This window comes from Mixophyes fleayi, chromosome 3 (assembly GCF_038048845.1).
Source record: "Mixophyes fleayi isolate aMixFle1 chromosome 3, aMixFle1.hap1, whole genome shotgun sequence".
NCBI lineage: Eukaryota > Metazoa > Chordata > Amphibia > Anura > Limnodynastidae > Mixophyes > Mixophyes fleayi.
The window spans coordinates 348,608,551-348,633,550 of NC_134404.1; the positions used below are offsets into that span (position 1 = coordinate 348,608,551).

Here is a 25,000-nt window from a genome sequence, read left to right on the forward strand (position 1 = left end):
TAGAGAGAGAGGCCCCCCCACCCACACAGTGTGTACCCAGAGAGAGAGGCCCCCCCAACCACTACAGTGTGTACCCCAGAGAGAGAGGCCCCCCCACCCACACAGTGTGTACCCAGAGAGAGAGGCCCCCCCACCCACACAGTGTGTACCCAGAGAGAGAGGCCCCCCCCACCCACACAGTGTGTACCCAGAGAGACAGCCCCCCACCCACACACACAATGTGTACCCAGAGAGACAGCCCCCCCCACCCACACAGTGTGTACCCAGAGAGAGAGGCCCCCCCACCCACACAGTGCTGTACCCAGAGAGCGAGAGGCCCCCCCCCCACACACAGTGTGTACCCAGAGAGAGAGGCCCCCCCACCACACAGTGTGTACCCAGAGAGAGAGGCCCCCCCACCACACAGTGTGTACCCAGAGAGAGAGGCCCCCCACCCACACAGTGTGTACCCAGAGAGAGAGGCCCCCCCACCCACACAGTGTACCCAGAGAGAGAGGCCCCCCCACCACACAGTGTGTACCCAGAGAGAGAGGCCCCCCCACCCACACAGTGTGTACCCAGAGAGAGAGGCCCCCCCCACCCACACAGTGTGTACCCAGAGACAGCCCCCCCACCCACACAGTGTGTACCCAGAGACAGCCCCCCACACACACACAGTGTGTACCCAGAGAGACAGCCCCCCACACACACACAGTGTGTACCCAGAGAGACAGCCCCCCCACACACACACAGTGTGTACCCAGAGAGACAGCCCCCCACACACACACAGTGTGTACCCAGAGAGACAGCCCCCCACACACACACAGTGTGTACCCAGAGAGACAGCCCCCCACACACACACAGTGTGTACCCAGAGAGACAGCCCCCCACACACACACAGTGTGTACCCAGAGAGAGAGCCCCCCCCCCCACACACACAGTGTGTACCCAGAGAGACAGCCCCCCCCACACACACAGTGTGTACCCAGAGAGACAGCCCCCCCCCACACACACAGTGTGTACCCAGAGAGACAGCCCCCCCCCACACACACACAGTGTGTACCCAGAGAGACAGCCCCCCACACACACAGTGTGTACCCAGAGAGACAGCCCCCCCCACACACACACAGTGTGTACCCAGAGAGACAGCCCCCCACACACACACAGTGTGTACCCAGAGAGACAGCCCCCCCACACACACACAGTGTGTACCCAGAGAGACAGCCCCCCACACACACACAGTGTGTACCCAGAGAGACAGCCCCCCACATCACACACAGTGTGTACCCAGAGAGACAGCCCCCCACACACACACAGTGTGTACCCAGAGAGACAGCCCCCCACACACACACACACAGTGTGTACCCAGAGAGACAGCCCCCCACACACACACACACAGTGTGTACCCAGAGAGACAGCCCCCCACACACACACACAGTGTGTACCCAGAGAGACAGCCCCCCACACACACACACAGTGTGTACCCAGAGAGAGAGGCCCCCCCACACACACAGTGAGTACCCAGAGAGATAGGCCCCCCCCACACACACAGTGAGTACCCAGAGATAGGCCCCCCCCCACCCACACAGTGTGTACCCAGAGAGACAGCCCCCCCACGCACACACACAGTGTGTACCCAGAGAGACAGCCACCCCCACCCACACAGTGTGTACCCAGAGAGACAGCCCCCCCCACCCACACAGTGTGTACCCAGAGAGACAGCCCCCCCACACCACACAGTGTGTACCCAGAGAGACAGCCCCCCCCCACCCACACAGTGTGTACCCAGAGAGACAGACAGCCCCACCCACACAAGTGTGTACCCATGAGAGACAGCCCCCCCCACCCACACAGTGTGTACCCAGAGAGACAGCCCCCCCACCCACACAGTGTGTACCCAGAGAGACAGCCCCCCCACCCACACAGTGTGTACCCAGAGAGACAGCCCCCCCCACCCACACAGTGTGTACCCAGAGAGACAGCCCCCCCACCCACACAGTGTGTACCCAGAGAGACAGCCCCCCCACCCACACAGTGTGTACCCAGAGAGACAGCCCCCCCACCCACACAGTGTGTACCCAGAGAGACAGCCCCCCCACCCACACAGTGTGTACCCATAGAGACAATTCCCCCCCCCACCCACACAGTGTGTACCCAGAGAGACAGCCCCCCCACCCCACACAGTGTGTACCCAGAGAGACAGCCCCCCACCCACACAGTGTGTACCCAGAGAGACAGCCCCCCACCCACACAGTGTGTACCCAGAGAGACAGCCCCCCACCCACACAGTGTGTACCCAGAGAGACAGCCCCCCACCCACACAGTGTGTACCCAGAGAGACAGCCCCCCACCCACACAGTGTGTACCCAGAGAGACAGCCCCCCACCCACACAGTGTGTACCCAGAGAGACAGCCCCCCACCCACACAGTGTGTACCCAGAGAGACAGCCCCCCACCCACACAGTGTGTACCCAGAGAGACAGCCCCCCACCCACACAGTGTGTACCCAGAGAGACAGCCCCCCACCCACACAGTGTGTACCCAGAGAGACAGCCCCCCACCCACACAGTGTGTACCCAGAGAGACAGCCCCCCACCCACACAGTGTGTACCCAGAGAGACAGCCCCCCACCCACACAGTGTGTACCCAGAGAGACAGCCCCCCACCCACACAGTGTGTACCCAGAGAGACAGCCCCCACCCACACAGTGTGTACCCAGAGAGACAGCCCCCCACCCACACAGTGTGTACCCAGAGAGACAGCCCCCCACCCACACAGTGTGTACCCAGAGAGACAGCCCCCCACCCACACAGTGTGTACCCAGAGAGACAGCCCCCCACCCACACAGTGTGTACCCAGAGAGACAGCCCCCCCACCCACACAGTGTGTACCCAGAGAGACAGCCCCCCACCCACACAGTGTGTACCCAGAGAGACAGCCCCCCAACCCCACACAGTGTGTACCCAGAGAGACAGCCCCCCCACCCACACAGTGTGTACCCAGAGAGACAGCCCCCCACCCACACAGTGTGTACCCAGAGAGGACAGTTTCCCCCCACACAGTGTGTACCCAGAGAGACAGTTTCCCCCCACACAGTGTGTACCCAGAGGGACAGCCCCCCCCCTCCCACACAGTGTGTACCCAGAGGGACACCCCCCCCCCCCTCCCACACAGTGTGTACCCAGAGAGACAGTTTCCCCCCACACAGTGTGTACCCAGAGGGACAGCCCCCCCCTCCCACACAGTGTGTACCCAGAGGGACACCCCCCCCCCCTCCCACACAGTGTGTACCCAGAGGGGACACCCCCCCCCCTCCCACGCAGTGTGTACCCAGAGGGACACCCCCCCCCCTCCCACGCAGTGTGTACCCAGAGGGACACCCCCCCCCTCCCACGCAGTGTGTACCCAGAGGGACACCCCCCCCCTCCCACGCAGTGTGTACCCAGAGGGGACACCCCCCCCCCTCCCACGCAGTGTGTACCCAGAGGGACACCCCCCCCCCTCCCACGCAGTGTGTACCCAGAGGGACACACCCCCCCCCCTCCCACGCAGTGTGTACCCAGAGGGACGCCCCCCCCCCTCCCACGCAGTGTGTACCCAGAGGGACGCCCCCCCCCTCCCACGCAGTGTGTACCCAGAGGGACGGCCCCCCCCCCCCCCCTCCCACGCAGTGTGTACCCAGAGGGACGGCCCCCCCCCCCTCCCACGCAGTGTGTACCCAGAGGGACGGCCCCCCCCCCACCCACGCAGTGTGTACCCAGAGGGACGCCCCCCCCCACCCACGCAGTGTGTACCCAGAGGGACGCCCCCCCCCACCCACGCAGTGTGTACCCAGAGGGACGCCCCCCCCCCCCCCCCACCCACGAAGTGTGTACCCAGAGGGACGCCCCCCACCCACGAAGTGTGTACCCAGAGGGACGCCCCCCCCCCCCACCCACGCAGTGTGTACCCAGAGGGACGCCCCCCCCCCCACCCACGCAGTGTGTACCCAGAGGGACGGCCCCCCCCCACCCACGCAGTGTGTACCCAGAGGGACGGTCCCCCCCTCCCATGCGCGGCCTGTAGCCCTGTAGCCAGAAAGACGGCTCCTCTTCCCCCTGCACTGTGTTGGTGCGGGCCAGGACATGGAGATATTGTGGCTGTATTTTGTTGTTGTTTAGGAGCCGGTGAAGGTGGCGGCTGGGAGACCTGCAATAAAGAGCAGTAAAGATGGAGGAGGGGTGTCTGAGGAGGTGAGTGATCGGCTGTATAATTCTGTTAAACACTGTGTTTTGTTTGTTATTTTTCGAGACAGAGAGTAGTCAGCGGGTAATTTAGTCATCCTAAAAATCTAAATGTAACCCCTGGAATGCTGTGTTATTTGTGAACAGTGAAGGAGAGATGTTCCTGAATCAGACAGCAGATTGTAATGTACCCTCGTTACTTCTTGAGTGTTAGACGGTAGAGGGGTCTATGGGGTATACAGCAACCATCAACCAATATAATGGCTTGTGGATGAGTTATATGATCATATCTGGACAGTCCTTGTGTGTTTAATGTTCTCTCACTATGGTAGAGAAGAGGAATAGTCTCAGGTGAGGGTGTGATATTGTTCTGCAGAGGGTAATATACTTTCCAGCTGCAATCCATTTTTTGCAGATTTAGATGGTGCACATTGGGGTCCAGAGATCCCATAACTGTCTCTCAGAACATTAGTGAGTGTAGCGTCCCGGTTTCTGCAGCTGGAGGCTAAATCCATTCACATCTTCATAGTCCTAAAAATAAAAAGAGAACCCAATAAATCAGTAACACAATAGGATATACTTTTAAGTCATTTATTGATCAAAATGATCCAACAATAAATGGCTTTGTCGGAAAAGCTACACTGTATGGACAATAGTATTTGGCCACACCTGTTAATTATTCAATTGAGGTGTTACAATCTGACCCGTTGCCAGAGGTGTATAAAATCAAGCACCAGCTGTGCAGTCTACATTTGCAAACATTTGTGATACAAAATTTGTCGTTCTGAAGAGCTCAGTGACTTCCAGCGTGGTGCTGTGTGGTACTGTGATAGGATGTGTGGTGCTGTGATAGGATGCCACCTTTGCAATAAGACGGTTCATGCAATTTCATCCCTGCTGGATATTCCACGGTCAACTGTAAGTGATATTATTAGAAAGTGGAAGCATTTAGGAACAACAGCAACTCAGCCATGAAGCAAAAGACCACATAAAATCACAGAGCGGGGTCAACGACTGCTAAGGCGCATGTAAAAGTCGCCAACGCTCTGCTGATTCCATAGCTGAGTTCAGAACTTCCACTGGCATTAATGTAAGCACAAAAACTGCGGTGGGAGCTTAATAGAATGGGTTTCCATGGCTGAGCAGCTGCATGCAGCCTCACATCACCAAGACCAATGCCAAGCGTTGGATGGAGTGGTGTAAAGCACACCGACCCTGGACTGTGGAGCAGTGGAAACGTGTTCTGTGGAGTGACAAATCACGCTTCTCTGTTTGGCAGTCAGATGACCAAGTCTGGGTTTGGCGGATCCCAGGAGAGCGTTACCTGCCTGACTGCATTATGCCAACTGTGTAGTTTGGTGGAGGAGGGATAATGTTATGGGGCTGTTTTTCAGGGTTTGGGCTAGGCCCCTTATCTCCAGTGAAGGGCAATCTTACTGCTTCAGCATACCAAGTCATTTTGGACAATGTTATGCTTCCAACTTTGTGGCAACAGTTTGGGGTAAGGCCCTTTTGTATTCCAATGTGACTGTGCCCCAGTGCACAAAGTAAGGACTACAAAGACATGGTTTGATGAGTTCGGTGTGGAAGAACTTGACTGATCCGCAAAGAGTCCAGACCTCAACGTCATCGAACACCTTTGGGATGAACTGGAACGGAGATTGTGAGCCAGGTCTTCTCATCCAACATCAGTATCTGACCTCATAAATGCTCTACAGAATGAATGAGCACAAATTCCCACAGAAACACTCCAACATCTTGTGGAGCCTTCCAAGAAGAGTGGGCAAAGGGGGACCAACTCCATATTAAAGTCTATGTATTTGAATACAATGTCAGTACTTGTGTCCATATAGTGTATATGAACCTGTTCTATCAGTAACTGGTGACAGTCCAGCAGCAATGGCTTCAATCACACAGGTACAGTAATTGTAAGTCAACTTGGCATCGGCTTGGAGGAGGTTTGGTCTATTTTTCTTTAGAGAACTGCTTAATCTCCTGGATGTTGGTGGCTTTTCTTATTTGAACATCCTGCTTCAGATTTGGTCACAGTATTTTGATTGGATTTAGGTTGTAGAGAAAATGGAAGTGCCCTCCTCTATTTCTCTGGTCAGGATTGTGGAGAGAGCGGAGTAGAAACAGTGGCAGCCGTTTTCATGTAACATTCTCTGACTCAGATGTTAGACAGTATCAGTGTTGTGAGGGCTGAACTGATGCGCCGGTGGTTGCTGGTATTAGGCTGCCAGTGCTGTTCACTCCATGCCTGTAATAGCATTAGCTAACCCAGGTGTTTATGTTCTAGCATATTGTTGTCTGCTCGTTATGGACCTTCTTTCTTGCTGAGAACCTCGAACGCAGCTTGTTAGTTCTCCTGCCTGCTGCCTGAACTGATCTCAGCTTGTTACTGGTTCTCTTGTCTGCTGCCTGAACTGATCTCTGCTTGTTACTGGTTCTCCTTTCTGCTGCCTGAACTGATCTCAGCTTGTTACTGGTTCTCCTTTCTGCTGCCTGAACTGATCTCAGCTTGTTACTGGTTCTCCTTTCTGCTGCCTGAACTGATCTCTGCTTGTTACTGGTTCTCCTGCCTGCTGCCTGAACTGATCTCTGCTTGTTACTGGTTCTCCTTTCTGCTGCCTGAACTGATCTCAGCTTGTTACTGGTTCTCCTGTCTGCTACCTGAACTGATCTCTACTTGTTACTGGTTCTCCTTTCTGCTGCCTGAACTGATCTCAGCTTGTTACTGGTTCTCCTGTCTGCTGCCTGAACTGATCTCTGCTTGTTACTGGTTCTCCTGTCTGCTGCCTGAACTGTTCCCTTGTTGAGGAAATGAGAGTGCTCCCCTCCATTCTTCATCTTTCTCTCCATCCTCTCACCGTTCTGAGTTTCCAGAGACAAGTGAGGAGATGTAATGTATGTTGGTGTAGTTTTGTTGATGGCCTTGTATGTTAAGTGTTTTATATTGGTTTCGGTAAACAGGCAACCAATGTTGGAACTGACAGAGTGGAGCAGCAGTAGCTGAACTGCATTCAGAATAGACAGTAGGTTTGGGGAAGACCAGTAAGGAGGGAATTGCAATAGTCAAAGCAGGAGATTATGATGCATGAATTAAAGCTTTTGCAGTGTCTTGTGTGAGATTTGTGCGTGTTCTGGAAATGTTTATTAGATGTATGTAACAGGATTTAGATACAGATTGAAATATGTGAATTTATAAAAAGGATATTGGTAATCCTCTGCTCTACTGTAGAGGACAATATGTGCTGTATGCCCATAATAATCTTGTGCCCCTAATCCAAGTCCGGGGGCCCAGCTGGCTTGCTTAACTGGCACAAAGGTGAGCAGTAGAGACTTTCCATCCCTGCCAGCCCAACAGAGTGTGGTATGTCTGAAGGAGAGAGTCACTTGTTTGCTCAAAAGACCCCCCCTCCCTAAAAAAAAAAGCCATGTGGAGGAACCAGCACCCCTTCCAAGTGCAGGGAGAAGAACTAGGAGATTCAGGGGCTTCAATCACTGTAGTGAGTCCCTATGTTATTGATCCTGCTTCAGTATTGCAGGGTCGCACTGCCAAAATTACTGTGGCAGATGGACTGGAGAAGGAAAGTGCCTGTCGCAAGGGTGTATCTGCACTGGGGAGATGGCCAGGAGTTGCGAGTTGTTACCATTATGGGTGGTCTGCCAACCGATGTGATCTTGGGCAACGATGTTGGGGGTGGAATTGTGGCTGCATTTCTCAACTCTTTTACCCGGAGCCAAGCTGCCCGACTACACTCTTCACGATCTACAGCTGCACAAGCCAGCCCAGATGAAACGACCACAGCTGCTAGACAATAGCCATCACCGGCAACCACAGCTTCAGGCAGCCCAGAGGAAAAGACTCAATTTGCTATGTCTTCAGGAACCAGCCAGCTATTTGCCTTTGGAAAGACTATGTCCCCCCTGCCTGTGCCCAGTACATCCTCACCTTGGTGGACTATGCCACAAAGTATACTGAGGCTGCATCTCGGTCATCCATCATTGCGGAAAATGTAGAGGACACGCTGCTAGGAGTATTTAGTAGAGATGGGTTCCTTTCTGGGGTCCTAACCAATCAAGGGACACCGTTCATAATGTCTCTGGTGGAGTATGTGTTAAAGCTCGGAGGTGGATTAGAGAATCTCATGGGTCTCGCAGAGGCTAACTTAGAGGAAGAGCAGGCCCAACAGAAGACTTTGTATGATCAGGGAATGCGCACCAGAGTGTTCAGAGAAGGGCAGAAGTCCTTGTTCTGTTGCTCATGTGTTAGAACAAGCTCCAGGCTGCCTGGTCTGGACCGTTGAAAGCAAACCCTAAGCGGGTGGAGTCTGTAGCAGCGGTCTGCTGCTTACTGACTTAGGAACTAGGAAGGGAACCACTACTGGACCACCTCGCGGATGCCAGAGGTGAAGGTTGTGTAGAGGACGTGGGCTGAAATGAGCAGTTGAGTGTCCGCAAGAGGGAGCAGCTTGAAGCACTGCTGTGGCCCTTTGCGACTCAGTTCAGTAGGAAGCCCAGTTGGACTTTCTTGGGCTATGCTCGCCAGTGTCCATTTAGTGTAAATTTTGTATAAAAGTATAAAACAAATAAGTTTATCAAAATGGAAGCACAAAACAGCAATAAACATATTTAAATAATAACTTGCAACAAATAACACTACAGTCTGGCACAGACAACATACAGGGTATAATGAAAACACCTCACCAGTATCCTTGTCACTCTCAGGGACTGCTATCTATCAACCCAAGCTTCTCCCCTCTCTCCTTTAAGGCTACCAGCAAAGGTAGCGGCCTTGAGTCACTGTCACTCTGCTTTCGGCGGACACACAGCTCCCCAAGACCTGAAGAAGTAGATCAGGGCAACGACAGATTGTCCCTTTCCTGTCAGGGGCAGAGATCTGGATCTCAACTCCAGCCTGACCTCAGCTATCACTGGATAGTGAATGCCAATTTGCTATGACGACTGGGACGTCACTTCCTGCATCTTCGTCCCGATTGCCTGGGCAACAACAACCGGGATGCTGGGGAGCCCCTGGCGCCGCGCCCGGCCTGCTGTCAAACAGCCAGGGGCGTGCGCACAGGGGAGGACAGTCAGCCGTTCAAGGCTGGGTTTAATCAGCCAATCAAGGCTGATTAAGGAATTAAGTTACCGCTGGCACTCTGCCTATTTCTATTGGCTGCAGGCTCTGCATATTTATTATACTGCAGCTGAGGACACATTCTGGACTGTGTCCTGATTGGCCATCTGTACTATTTAAGGCAGTGAGGACTGAGCCTCACTGCCGGTTAGAGCGTCCTGTTTCAGTACTGCTGCCTGCTATTTGTTCCTATGTTTGGTGTTTAACCTGAGATTGATTACCCGTGTATGACCCTTGCCTGTTCCTGGACTCTGAACCTGTGCTTCTGACCCTGATCTATTGCCTGAACCCGGATTCTGAACCTGTGACCTTGACCTTTCTGCCTATACCTGACATACCCCCCTATGGTGCCCTGCCCAGTCCGCTGACATCTGGCCTGTTGCTACGCCGCGTGCAACCTCCTATACCTGTGCGCTACCGTGTAAGCATAAACTCATACTACTCTGAGCATAAGACCTGGGGGCATCTGAGTACCTGTGAGCACAACCAGTGTCTACGGGAAAGGCGGCTGCTAAAGGTGAAGACCTCTTCTACCTGTTCTATGAGTTTATGCCACACTGGTGGCCATAACACTCTGTAGCTCTCTTTTAAGCCCAAAAATGACCTCATCAGCAATTCCTTTTCTGTGTTTACCTTTTCACAGGTAAACATACAGACAAAAGGGGAGCAGATGAGTCACTTCTGATTTAAGTAGGGACAGGTATTGTTCTGTGGCTATATAGCAGCGTTTGTTTAAACAGGAGAGATCACAATCCAGACACATTTACATTTATATATACAATGCAGTCCTCTGTAATTAAACATAGTGCTAAACAAAGACAAGAGACCCCCTGGTGTGTTGTACATTCATACAGGACTGGTGGACAATAAAGGGGGGGGGGCACTCTGTCAAAGATTTCTTGTATAGTAGAGCAGAGGATTATGGGGATGTAGCACAGATTTCACAATATGTGCTGCGACCCCATAATCCTCTGCTCTACTATAGAGGACAATATGTGCTGTGTCCCCATAATCCTCTGCTCTACTATAGAGGACAATATGTGCTGCGTCCCCATAATCCTCTGCTCTACTATAGAGGACAATATGTGCTCCATTCCCATAATCCTCTGCTCTACTATAGAGGACAATATGTGCTCCATTCCCATAATCCTCTGCTCTACTATAGAGGACAATATGTGCTCCATTCCCATAATCCTTTGCTCTACTATAGAGGACAATATGTGCTGTGTCCCCATAATCCTCTGCTCTACTATAGAGGACAATATGTGCTCCATCCCCATAATCCTCTGCTCTACTATAGAGGACAATATGGGCTCCATCCCCATAATCCTCTGCTCTACTATAGAGGACAATATGGGCTCTATCCCCATAATCCTCTGCTCTACTATAGAGGACAATATGGGCTCCATCCCCATAATCCTCTGCTCTACTATAGAGGCCAATATGGGCTCTATCCCCATAATCCTCTGCTCTACTATAGAGGACAATATGTGCTGCGTCCCCATAATCCTCTGCTCTACTATAGAGGACAATATGTGCTCCATTCCCATAATCCTCTGCTCTACTATAGAGGACAATATGTGCTCCATTCCCATAATCCTCTGCTCTACTATAGAGGACAATATGTGCTCCATTCCCATAATCCTCTGCTCTACTATAGAGGACAATATGTGCTGTGTCCCCATAATCCTCTGCTCTACTATAGAGGACAATATGTGCTCCATTCCCATAATCCTCTGCTCTACTATAGAGGACAATATGTGCTGTGTCCCCATAATCCTCTGCTCTACTATAGAGGACAATATGTGCTCCATCCCCATAATCCTCTGCTCTACTATAGAGGACAATATGGGCTCCATCCCCATAATCCTCTGCTCTACTATAGAGGACAATATGGGCTCTATCCCCATAATCCTCTGCTCTACTATAGAGGACAATATGGGCTCCATCCCCATAATCCTCTGCTCTACTATAGAGGACAATATGTGCTCCATCCCCATAATCCTCTGCTCTACTATAGAGGACAATATGTGCTGTGTCCCCATAATCCTCTGCTCTACTATAGAGGACAATATGTGCTCCATCCCCATAATCCTCTGCTCTGCTATAGAGGACAATATGTGCTATATGGCCATGTCCTCTGGTGTCCTGTAGGGGGCAAATTGCTGAACCAGAAGTAAGGTAAGATCACCGTACATTACATATAATATAGTTCTAGTTGTCTGCAGATTTGTAAGTCCAGCCATTGAGCTGCAATGTGCAGTCTCACAGTCATACATGAGTTCTATAGAAGATAATGAGGGGATTTACCCAAGTATTATAAAAGCATTGGTGTATTTTGGATATGTCTGACCAAAATCCTGTGGCCTGAGGGCAAGCTCACCACGTGTGCCGAATTGTCCTCCCTTCACTAGAGCTGCAGGAGCAGTATGGAGATCCTATACCATGGACATTATTACTGCTTGGTCTTTACAGTAACTGGTGCAGTCTTTATGTCACTTGGAAAGAGTGTCCTCGTTACTATTAAGTTTATAGTAAATATTTGTGTAGAGCAATTAATAGTCAGTCACACTCTAATAAATGCCCTGCCAGCTATCGGCAGGCTGCCTACAGGTTGGCCAGGCCTGAGATAGGAGAACGTAATATGGGAAGTGTCTCCAACTTGTCTGTCTGTCTTGGTGAACGGTATATGGGCTACCCACAACCATGCGGTGCCAGCCCCCCCCAGCACTTGGCCTGATTATAATACATTCTCTACGATGGTCAAGATGGATTCCTGTAAGCACTAATATCCGTTCCTGTTTGTGGTTGGAGGAATAATTGCATTTGGTTGTCTGGGGAGGGGCGGTGTTGTCCTGTGTCCGTATGTAAAACCCATGTTCTGAGTGCAGTGTATAAATCTTACTATTTGAAGGCTGATGTTTCTGCCATCTGGGGGTAATGGTGAATGTAATGTAGGTGTAATGTGGTTTGTGCTTTTATCACAGAAATATAGAGCAAATCTTTTCTCACTCGTAACGGTCTCTTGTTTGGTGTGTTATGACGTCCCTTGTTTTTATTCAATGTAGGTGCAACAGGGGGTAAACAAACGTCCCAGCCCCAGTGCCCCACCTCCCACTCAGCTGAACAAGATCCAGTATGGCGGCGGGGGGCAGGTGGTGAAGAAAGAGCGCAGGCAGAGTTCCTCCAGGTTCAGTCTGAGCAAGAACCGAGAACTCCACAAACTTCCCCCCCTAAAAGGTGAGAACGTTCCCCTCTCGCCAGCCAAACAGTGTGTGTGTGTGTGTACAGTACTGTGCATAAGTTTTAGGCAGGTGTGGAAAAAATACTGCAAAGTAAGAATGCTTTCAAAAATAGAAGTGTTAATAGTTTATTTTTAGCAATTAACATGATGCAAAGTGAATTAACAGAAATCTAAATCCAATCAGTATTTGGTGTGAGCACCCTTTGCCTTCAAAACAGCATCAATTCTTCTAGGTACACTTGCACACAGTTTCTGAAGGAACTTGGTAGGGAGGTTGTTCCAAACATCTTGGAGAACTAACCACAGATCTTCTGTAGATGAAGGCTTGGTCAAATCCTTCTGTCTCCTTATGTAATCACAGACAGACTCAATGATGCTGAGATCAGGGCTCTGTGGGGGCCATATCATCACTTCCAGGACTCCTTGTTCTTCTTTACGCTGAAGATAGTTCATAATGACATTGGCTGTATGTTTGGGGTCCTTGTCCTGCTGCAGAATACATTTGTAGCCAATCAGATGCCTCCCTGATGGTAAAGCATGATGGATAAGTACCTGCCTGTGTTTCTCAGCATTGAGGACACCATTAATCCTGACCAAATCTATTTGCTGAAATGCAGCCCCAAACTTGCAAGGAATCTCCACCATGCTCCACTGTTTGCCTGCGGTTACTTATTAATTTACCGCACTCCAGCCCTTCAGTGAACAAACTGCCTTCTGTTATAGCCAACAACTGCCTACGAGTTCCTTCAGAGACTGCTCAAGTCTACCTAGAAGAATGATGCTGTTTTGAAGGCAAAGGGCTTTCACACCAAATACTGATTGTATTTAGATTTCTCTTCTGTTCATTCACTTGGCATTTTGTTAATTGATTAAAATAAAGTATAAACACTTCTATTTCTGACAGCATTCTTGCTGGTTTTAAATTCACCAATAAAAGTTATATTTAATCAGGTTCCATACCATTCTGTATAGGTTCGTAGTGAGCGCTTTAGTGCACCTCATGTTCTTTTCTCTGCTTCTTGTTTAGCATTCCCTTGCAGGATTTTATCCATACCCGCCCAAAACGTTTGTACAGTAATATATATATATATATATATATATATATATATATATATATAATATATATATAATATATATATATATATATAATTTATTTGTGCAACAATAACAGTGTGGCGCTTAACTCAGTATGTGGATAATGTTCGTCAATACAATTTTAAACCTTTATCACAATTCCCAATGTACGAGCAGCTGTCAGTTTTCAATGTTCTGGGTGGTGTCTTGAAATAATCTATGAAAGAACGGAAATAGGACACCTAATGGTGTAGTAATATCAGGATATAGTCCCAAAATAAGGTGGTAAAAATATATGCGTTCCAAATTTATAAAGAATTCAGGCACGTGTAGATGTACAATGTTTCCCAGTCTTTAGCGAAGAATTCTGTGGTAAATAGTGGGGAAGAGATAGAAACAACCAGGAATAGTGTAATATCGTTTTTGTAATGCAGAAGTGCACACAACAGTGTATAAGTGTCCCAGAGATGTACACACATTGGTCAGTTATACACATCTGTGGGCAGCACGGTGGCTCAGTGGTTAGCACTTCTGTCTCACAGCACTGGGGTCATGAGTTAAATTCCTGACCGTGGCCTTATCTGTGTGGAGTTTGTATCTTCTCACCGTGTTTGCGTGGGTTTCCTTCAGGTGCTCCGGTTTCCTCCCACACTCCAAAACAATACTGCTAGGTTAATTGGCTGCTATTAAATTGACCCTAGTCTGTGTGTGTATGTTACGGGACTTGGATTGTAAGCTCTATTGGGGCAGCGTCCACTATCCAGATCTTATTTCATCTTATGCCTTTCTTGAATGTCCATCTGGTTGGGCTCAACCCAGGGTGATGTGACCTCTAAACCCAGCAGATATTGGACAATGAAAACATCTTAAAAATATTTATCTGCATTTATTGTAAGTTTTTTTGATTTAAAATGTTTAAAAAAATACTACACCATATGGTTCCTACATTTTTCTTTTTTTCCACCAGAGGTATCGGTTAATTTCAAGGAGCTCAGAAGCATATAGACTCCATACAGATAAGCAGCACAATGTACATCTCTGGGACACTTAAACACTGTTGTGTGCACTTCTGCATTACAAAAACCATATTACACTATTCCTGGTTGTTTCTAACTCTCTCCCACTATTTACCACGGAGTTCTTCGCTGTAGACTGGGAAACATTGTACATCTACACGTGCCTGAATTCTTTATAAATCCATTACACATATATTACCAACTTATTTTGGGACTGAATCCTGATATTACTACACCATTAGGCGCCCTATTTTCATTATATGTGTGCAACACAGGTGGACCATTGACCTGGTCTTATCTGATACATATCTGATGGTCTTCTGCTCTGTTTGTCTTCAGATTGTCCCGCAGGTGAGGAACGGGAGACCCTCTTCGTACAGAAGATCCGACAATGCTGTGTACTGTTTGACTTTGTGTCAGATCCTTTGAGTGATCTTAAATACAAGGAGGTGAAGAGAGCGGCCCTTAGTGAGATGGTAGAATTCATCACACACAGCCGCGATGTGCTGACCGACTGCATCTATCCCGAGGCCGTGCACATGGTGAGAACTGGTTGTCTGTGGGGATTGTAAGTAACAGTAATGGACAAATGATGTAGCACGTGCCCTTGTGTATCAAACTCCCATTGTCCCATAGATTGTAAGCTTGCGAGCAGGGTTCTCTTACCTCTGTCTGTATATATTACCCAGTATTGTCTTATTAATGTTTGTTCCCAATTATAAAGCGTTACGGACTTTGCTGGCGCTATATAAATAAATGTTGATGATGACAATTAATGTTGAAATATATTACCACTGACTGCAATTATCCTCCGCCTGGGACGCGAGTGCCCCTTGTTTTCTGCAGGATATGTCAGACCTCTCTCATCTACACTGGTGACTGTTATCAGAGTCTGAGCTCGCTCCCTCTCCCCTCGCACTCCTAGGTCACTATGTCACTGATATTCTCTCCTTTTATTTTCAGTTCTCAGTAAATTTATTCCGGCCACTTCCTCCTTCATCTAATCCAAGTGGAGCAGAGTTTGACCCAGAGGAGGATGAGCCGACGTTGGAGGCTGCGTGGCCCCATTTACAGGTAGAACTTAGGGGCAACCTCTGTAACAGTTCTGCTGGTGACCAGGGCCGAGGTTTCTTCAAGTGTTGATTTTGTTCAGAATGAGCAATAGCGGTTCTCCACGAGTCTATAGAGAGAAAACCATTCAGAAGCATCTTTCTGCCATATCTGTAAAAGTCCAGCACACACCCTAGATACTGACCTGTATCCGTATGACTGGCAGCCGCCTGTTTGCCTGTAGCACACACACATGCAGCAAAGTACAACACCATAACGGGTTAATAGATTATAAGGTCCCTTTGGCAGGGAACTGGTTTGTGCTGCCGCACAGGATTCTGCCATCATTGTGGCATGTCACACACCTCTATACTTTATTCATGGCCAGTGAGCCTGAAATCTACAGGTAAATTTAATGTCGCTCTGCTCTCCGATTACCCAGAATCCAGTGCAACCTTCAATCAGATAATACACAAATTGTATTTTATCCCAGTTCTCTCTCTGTCAGATTAGACACCATCTTACATGTATTTTTTCTGTTTTCTCCAGTTGGTTTATGAATTTTTTCTACGGTTTCTGGAATCTCCAGATTTCCAACCTAATGTGGCCAAGAAATTCATAGACCAGAAGTTTGTGCTGTCGGTAAGACCTATGTGTGACAGGAGGGATGTGTATGCATGACGCTGGCCTGCATGTGCGTGTTGTGTGCATGTGATTGGGCCATTTATATGTGTGTTACCTCTGTGTGTGCCCCCCCAGCTCCTGGATCTGTTTGACAGTGAAGATCCGAGGGAGCGAGATTTCCTGAAGACTATTCTTCACCGCATCTATGGAAAGTTCTTGGGGTTACGAGCCTATATGAGACGGCACATTAACAACATCTTTTACAGGTATAACTTTTATAGGGGGGGTATAGTAATCCTGTAATCTCTCATCCTGCTATATTGGATTCATCTGAGGGAAATATGCATTGAGCTTATTTACTAATTCACTGACTGCTGTTACTGGTGCTGCTTTGGCCAAACACATCACTCGCCAACTGAGTAACGATGTGATGTCCGTTGTAGGTGGGTAATCGCTGCAGACACCTTCACTAGCACCTGCTGGGTAATCCTGACTGACAGCTATGTGTCAGCTGTAATTGGTTGGTCACAGGAACACACAGGGACAAGCATCTTCATAGCAATGATATTTCTTGTTCTTCTAATGGACTCTTTAAGTGCGTACACACTGCTAGAAGGAAGTACATGAGCTACTAGCTTTTATTATACAGGGTTACACACATGGGAAGGGGGTATACCAGCCCCCAGTACTCATCATCTGCGTAGGAGGATTAGCCTGGTGCTTCACATTAGGGGCAGGGTGGGTCACATGTAGCTTATCTTGGCCCTTAGCTGGGGATTTCCATACTTCCAGGGCTTTGTCTCCAGGATCTAGCACAATCTCTGAGACAAATTCAGGAAGTTTGACCAGTTCACATTTCCACAGTCCTGATTCACATGCAGCCAGACTTGCTGAGCGCCTTTACAGGACTGCATTGGAGGCAACGCGTCTTCAGGAATTATTAGAACTCTTCTTGAGCGTCTGGAAGAGCCTCTGGGACTGGAGGCCGCAGCCAAACACTGCCAGCTCATTAGAACCCTTCCCGAGCGTCTGGAAGAGCCTCTGGGACTGGAGGCCGCAGCCAAACACTGCCAGCTCATTAGAACCCTTCCCGAGCGTCTGGAAGAGCCTCTGGGACTGGAGGCCGCAGCCAAACACTGCCAGCTCATTAGAACCCTTCCCGAGCGTCTGGAAAAGCCTCTGGGACTGGAGGCCGCAGCCAAACACTGCCAGCTCATCAGAACCCTTCCTGAGCGTCTGGAAGAGCCTCTGGGACTGGAGGCCGCAGCCAAACACTGCCAGCTCATTAGAACCCTTCCCGAGCGTCTGGAAGAGCCTCTGGGACTGGAGGCTGCAGCTAAACACTGCCAGCTCATTAGATCCCTTCCTGAGCGTCTGGAAGAGCCTCTGGGACTGGAGGCTGCAGCTAAACACTGCCAGCTCATCAGAACCCTTCCTGAGCGTCTGGAAGAGCCTCTGGGACTGGAGGCCGCAGCCAAACACTGCCAGCTCATTAGAACCCTTCCTGAGCGTCTGGAAGAGCCTCTGGGACTGGAGGCCGCAGCCAAACACTGCCAGCTCATTAGGACCCTTCCCGAGCGTCTGGAAGAGGCTCTGGGACTGGAGGCCGCAGCCAAACACTGCCAGCTCATTAGATCCCTTCCCGAGCGTCTGGAAGAGCCTCTGGGACTGGAGGCCGCAGCCAAACACTGCCAGCTCATTAGGACCCTTCCCGAGCGTCTGGAAGAGCCTCGGGGACTGGAGGCCGCAGCCAAACACTGCCAGCTCATTAGATCCCTTCCTGAGCGTCTGGAAGAGCCTCGGGGACTGGAGGCCGCAGCCAAACACTGCCAGCTCATTAGGACCCTTCCCGAGCGTCTGGAAGAGCCTCGGGGACTGGAGGCCGCAGCCAAACACTGCCAGCTCATTAGATCCCTTCCTGAGCGTCTGGAAGAGCCTCGGGGACTGGAGGCCGCAGCCAAACACTGCCAGCTCATTAGATCCCTTCCTGAGCGTCTGGAAGAGCCTCTGGGACTGGAGGCTGCAGCCAAACACTGCCAGCTCATTAGAACCCTTCCTGAGCGTCTGGAAGAGCCTCGGGGACTGGAGGCCGCAGCCAAACACTGCCAGCTCAATAGATCCCTTCCTGAGCGTCTGGAAGAGCCTCGGGGACTGGAGGCTGCAGCCAAACACTGCCAGCTCATTAGAACCCTTCCTGAGCGTCTGGAAGAGCCTCGGGGACTGGAGGCCGCAGCCAAACACTGCCAGCTCATTAGATCCCTTCCTGAGCGTCTGGAAGAGCCTCGGGGACTGGAGGCCGCAGCCAAACACTGCCAGCTCATTAGAACCCTTCCTGAGCGTCTGGAAGAGCCTCTGGGACTGGAGGCCGCAGCCAAACACTGCCAGCTTATTAGAACCCTTCCTGAGCGTCTGGAAGAGCCTCGGGGACTGGAGGCCGCAGCTAAACACTGCCAGCTCATTAGAACCCTTCCTGAGCGTCTGGAAGAGCCTCTGGGACTGGAGGCCGCAGCCAAACACTGCCAGCTCATTAGAACCCTTCCTGAGCGTCTGGAAGAGCCTCTGGGACTGGAGGCCGCAGCCAAACACTGCCAGCTCATTAGATCCCTTCCTGAGCGTCTGGAAGAGCCTCGGGGACTGGAGGCCGCAGCTAAACACTGCCAGCTCATTAGATCCCTTCCTGAGCGTCTGGAAGAGCCTCTGGGACTGGAGGCTGCAGCCAAACACTGCCAGCTCATTAGAACCCTTCCTGAGCGTCTGGAAGAGCCTCTGGGACTGGAGGCCGCAGCCAAACACTGCCAGCTCATTAGAACCCTTCCTGAGCGTCTGGAAGAGCCTCGGGGACTGGAGGCCTGCTCATTAGAATGTGGCTGGGAGGCCTCCGGAGGTGCAGATAACTGACACCACCAGGCTCCCACCAATCCCCAATGGGCAGCCAGGTCAGTATGTATATTTAAATAAACATACATATATTCACGGTTATTAATACATTAACTCTATTCACAAAGATCCTAGTGGATCAATAAGAGGTACAACGTTTCCCCAACGTGTGGGGTGAACCTAGCCCCACTGCAGGGTTTCCAGGCACTTTCCTTTTCCCAGTCATCCGTTGTCTGTTATTACTAAACATGGGATCATGTCCTGCGGCAATAATGTGAGTCAGCGCTTTCTTAGGTGGCGTCTCGTATTAGCATTATATTGATGATGTCATGTTAGAATAAGCAGGAGTATTTCCTTTCTAAATATCATTGTGACAAGACCTAAATGTTCTGTGTATCTATTTATATATTTTATGTGTTTTCACGCCAGGTTTATTTATGAGACTGAGCATCATAACGGGATTGCTGAACTGCTGGAAATACTTGGCAGGTAAATGTATTAAATGTTAATATGGTTCCTAGAATCTTCCGTAGTTAGTCTGGCTCCTACTCTGTGGGACCTGTTATGAACTGATACAATACCCCAACTCTCGCAGTAACCCTTACTCTATAATACCCAGTGCTCCTACTCTATGGGTCCCGCTGCCTTCTACAGTCTGCCAGGCCCCACTATACACTGACACAGTACCCAGTGCTCCTACTCTATGGGTCCCGCTGCCTTCTACAGTCTGCCAGGCCCCACTATACACTGACACAGTACCCAGTGCTCTTTCTCTATGGGTCTCGCTGCCTTCTACAGTCTGCCAGGCCCCACTATACACTGACACAGTACCCACAGTACCCAGTGCTCCTACTCTATGGGTCCCGCTGCCTTCTACAGTCTGCCAGGCCCCACTATACACTGACACAGTACCCAGTGCTCTTTCTCTATGGGTCCCGCTGCCTTCTACAGTCTGCCAGGCCCCACTATACGCTGACACAGTACCCAGTGCTCCTACTCTATGGGTCCCGCTGTCTTCTACAGTCTGCCAGGCCCCACTATACACTGACACAGTACCCACAGTACCCAGTGCTCTTTCTCTATGGGTCCCGCTGCCTTCTACAGTCTGCCAGGCCCCACTATACACTGACACAGTACCCACAGTACCCAGTGCTCTTACTCTATGGGTCCCGCTGCCTTCTACAGTCTGCCAGGCCCCACTATACACTGACACAGTACCCAGTGCTCTTACTCTATGGGTCCCGCTGCCTTCTACAGTCTGCCAGGCCCCACTATACACTGACACAGTACCCACAGTACCCAGTGCTCCTACTCTATGGGTCCCGCTGCCTTCTACAGTCTGCCAGGCCCCACTATACACTGACACAGTACCCACAGTACCCAGTGCTCCTACTCTATGGCTCCTGCTGCCTTCTACAGTCTGCCAGGCCCCACTATACACTGACAAAGTACCCAGTGCTCTTACTCTATGGGTCCCGCTGCCTTCTACAGTCTGCCAGGCCCCACTATACACTGACACAGTACCCAGTGCTCCTACTCTATGGGTCCCGCTGTCTTCTACAGTCTGCCAGGCCCCACTATACACTGACACAGTACCCACAGTACCCAGTGCTCCTACTCTATGGGTCCCGCTGTCTTCTACAGTCTGCCAGGCCCCACTATACAATGACACAGTACCCACAGTATCCACAGTACCCAGTGCTCCTACTCTATGGGTCCCGCTGCCTTCTACAGTCTGCCAGGCCCCACTATACACTGACACAGTACCCACAGTACCCAGTGCTCTTACTCTATGGGTCCCGCTGCCTTCTACAGTCTGCCAGGCCCCACTATACACTGACACAGTACCCACAGTACCCAGTGCTCTTACTCTATGGGTCCCGCTGCCTTCTACAGTCTGCCAGGCCCCACTATACACTGACACAGTACCCACAGTACCCAGTGCTCCTACTCTATGGGTCCCGCTGCCTTCTACAGTCTGCCAGGCCCCACTATACACTGACACAGTACCCACAGTACCCAGTGCTCTTACTCTATGGGTCCCGCTGTCTTCTACAGTCTGCCAGGCCCCACTATACACTGACACAGTACCCAGTGCTCCTACTCTTTGGGTCCCGCTGCCTTCTACAGTCTGCCAGGCCCCACTATACACTGACACAGTACCCAGTGCTCTTTCTCTATGGGTCCCGCTGCCTTCTACAGTCTGCCAGGCCCCACTATACACTGACACAGTACCCAGTGCTCCTACTCTATGGGTCCCGCTGCCTTCTACAGTCTGCCAGGCCCCACTATACACTGACACAGTACCCACAGTACCCAGTGCTCCTACTCTATGGGTCCCGCTGTCTTCTACAGTCTGCCAGGCCCCACTATACACTGACACAGTACCCACAGTACCCAGTGCTCTTTCTCTATGGGTCCTGCTGCCTATTACTTTCCGCCAGACCCCAACACTAAAGATACCTGTTTACTCAGCATTTCATTAATGCCCCTCTCCTTTCATAATTCCCAATGCTTAGCTCTCTTGTCTGTACTATGCTAATCCTTTTGCATCATTTTTATTCTGCAAATGTGAAGCACTTTGAGTCCTATTGGGAGAGAAGCGCTATATATCTGGAATTATTGTTATATCATCGGCAGCAGCAGCTATTTATATAACTATTGTTATATGTTTGGAATATTAAGTAGAAATGTGGGTGGGTGGGTTCACTGAATGTGTTTGTCCTACTTATCTGCATTGCCCCTTCCAAATACCCCCCCAGACCACCATTAAATAAACATTCCTGATCTTACTGTTAAATACACTGAGGCTATACTCTGGTTACATATAATATATTGTATCATATATATCATATAGTGTGTGTGTAAATAACCAAAGAAACATATTACATGCAGCCTATTCTGTCTCCTTCCAGTATTATAAATGGCTTTGCACTTCCACTTAAAGAAGAGCACAAGATGTTTCTAATCCGTGTCCTGTTACCTCTGCACAAAGCCAAATCCTTGAGTGTCTATCACCCGCAGGTAATGTAGCCATATTCATCTGTGCGTTAGACCCAGGAGATCCAATGGGCTGGGCTTTGGTACTCAGGACAGTAGGCCCAGAATGGGGACGGGTACTCTGTATTCAGCACAATAGGCCCAGAATGGGGGCGGGTACTCTGTATTCAGGACAGTAGGCCCAGAATGGGGGCGAGTACTCTGTATTCAGGACAGTAGGCCCAGAATGGGGGCGAGTACTCTGTATTCAGGACAGTAGACCCAGAAGGGGACGAGTACTCTGTATTCAGGACAGTAGGCCCAGAATGGGGGCGAGTACTCTGTATTCAGGACAGTAGGCCCAGAATGGGGGCGAGTACTCTGTATTCAGGACAGTAGGCCCAGAATGGGGGCGAGTACTCTGTATTCAGGACAGTAGGCCCAGAATGGGGGCAGGTGCTCGGTATTTAGGACAGAATTTCACATAAGTCCTCGGCATAGGCTTATAGGCACACATGCCATTGTTACCCCTAAAAACCTTGGTGGGTACAATTGTTTCTAGCAATAACCATCATTCATTTGGTTTTGACTGTAAATGTGTATGACTGTGTGTTTGAGCATGTAAGGGCTTTTGCAGATATGCCAGGGCTTGTCATAGAGACACACAAATTTGTATGCATGCACACAAATACAGACACACACATACATGTATGGATGTACACAAATACACTATATGAACAAAAGTATTTGGCCACATCTGTTAATTATTGAATTGAGGTGTTTCAATCAGAGCTGTTGCCAGAGCAGTATAAAATCAAGCACCTAGTCATGCAGTCTACGTTTGCAAACATTTGTGATACAAAATGAATACTTATGAAGAGCTCAGTGACTTCCAGCGTGGTACTGTGATAGGATGACACCTTTGCAATAAGACGTTTCGTAAAATTTCATCCCTGCTGGATATTCCACGGTCAACTGTAAGTGATATTATTAGAAAGTGGAAGCGTTTAGGAACAACAGCAACTCAGCCACGACCTTGTAAAATCACAGAGCAGGGTCAATGACTGCTAAGGCGCATGGTGCGTAAAAGTCCCCAATGCTCTGCTGATTCCATAGCTGAAGAGTTCCGAACTTCCACTGGCATTAATGTAGCACAAAATCTGTGCGGCGGGAGCTTAGTGTAATGGGTTTCCATGGCCGAGCAGCTGCATGCAAGCCGGACATCACCAAGACCAATGGCAAACAGTCGGATGGAGTAGTGTAAAGCACACCGACACTGGACTGTGGAGCAGTGGAAACGTGTCATGTGGAGTGACGAATCACGCTTCTCTGACAGTCAGATGGACGAGTCTCGGTTTGGCGGTTTTCCATTTTCAGTAAATCCTGGAAAGACCATCTAAGACAGTGGTGGCCAAACTCAGTCCTCAAGGGCTACCAACTGTTTTTAGGATTTCTGTCTGTAGAAACAGCTGGGATAATTACTGACCCAGCCAAATAGATTAACTCCGCTGTACATGATTAAAGAAATCCCAAAAACATGAACTGGTGGTAGCCCTTGAGGACTGAGTTTTCCCACCACTGATCTAAGACATGTAGGGCAAGTGTTGGAGAAAATTCAGTGGGCAGGTCTGACCATCAGAGCGGACAAGTGTCAAATGGGGATGTCAGAGGTGCAGTACCTGGGTCATCGTGTGGGGGGAGGTAGGGTTAAGCCAGAAGCAGCTAACTTAGAGGCAATCTGAGACTGGCCCCGGCCCACATCCCAAAGACAAGTTTTGGCCTTCTTGGGGACCTCAAGCTACTACCGACGTTTCGTCCCAAACTAGCACTGTAGCGAAGCCCCTGACAGATCTCACTAAGAAAAAAACTCCCCAAAGTAGTGTACTGTACACCTGCTTGTGAGCTGGCATTTCAGTCGCTAAAGGAAGCCCTGGTTCATGCTCCAGTACTGTTGGCGCCCAATTATGACAAGGACTTTATTGTGCAAACTGACGCGTCACAGTATGGACTGGAAGCAGTACTTAGCCAGGTGGGACCAGACTGGCAGGTGGCATATTTGAGCAGAAAACTGCTAAACCGGGAGCTGGGGTATGCCACAATTGAGAAGGAATGTTTGGCCATTGTGTGGGCAGTGAAAAAACTACAACCTTATTTGTATGGACGACATTTTACTGTGGTGACTGATCATAATCCTTTAAAGTGGCTACAACACACCTCAGGGGAAAACGACCGTTTGTTGCGCTGGAGCCTTGTACTTCAAATTTATGACTTTGACATAATTCACAAGCAAGGAAAGGCTCACAGCAATGTGGATGGACTGTCTCAACAGGAAGAGCCGGATTCCCTGGGTCACCTCCGCTAACCCTAAGAACTGCTGGACCAAGAGCCAAATCATTGGGACATGGCACGCTGGTTGTCGCATGGACAAGGGGGGGGGGAGGGAGTGTGACTGGATCACTTATAAAGAACTTGTGGTATAAATTTATTTAAAGGAAATAGTGCAGGGGCTTATTTATATAATTGCACATGCACTTATTTTTTATATTGTGTATATTTTGGTAGGGGAAATCTTTAATTTCTGAGACCAGGGGAAAGAAAATTTAGTTTGTTCTGTTTAAACCTTGCTGGAGGAAATGCCTTATTTCTGATGTATATGTCTGATACAGTAAGCATTTTTTTTGAAAGCCTTTTGTATATCTTTGTGTAAGGAAATATCTTGTTTGGGGTTTGCAACTTTTCCTGGGGAATTCTTTTCTTTGGAGGAAATGTGTATTCTGCAACTGTTGGAAGA

General features: G+C 49.8%; 1 protein-coding gene across 2 annotated transcripts in view; it reads left to right on the forward strand.

Moving 5' to 3' along the window:
• Positions 1-25,000, forward strand: part of PPP2R5D (protein phosphatase 2 regulatory subunit B'delta) — a 39,443-nt gene that overhangs the window by 5,359 nt on the left and 9,084 nt on the right. For both annotated transcript variants that reach the window (XM_075204532.1, XM_075204533.1), the window contains exons 2-9: positions 4,140-4,211; positions 12,414-12,585; positions 15,019-15,221; positions 15,643-15,753; positions 16,279-16,371; positions 16,489-16,619; positions 19,660-19,719; positions 22,146-22,254. In XM_075204532.1, coding sequence (XP_075060633.1) covers positions 4,140-4,211; positions 12,414-12,585; positions 15,019-15,221; positions 15,643-15,753; positions 16,279-16,371; positions 16,489-16,619; positions 19,660-19,719; positions 22,146-22,254 — 951 coding nt within the window. The remainder of the gene's footprint in view (positions 1-4,139; positions 4,212-12,413; positions 12,586-15,018; positions 15,222-15,642; positions 15,754-16,278; positions 16,372-16,488; positions 16,620-19,659; positions 19,720-22,145; positions 22,255-25,000) is intronic.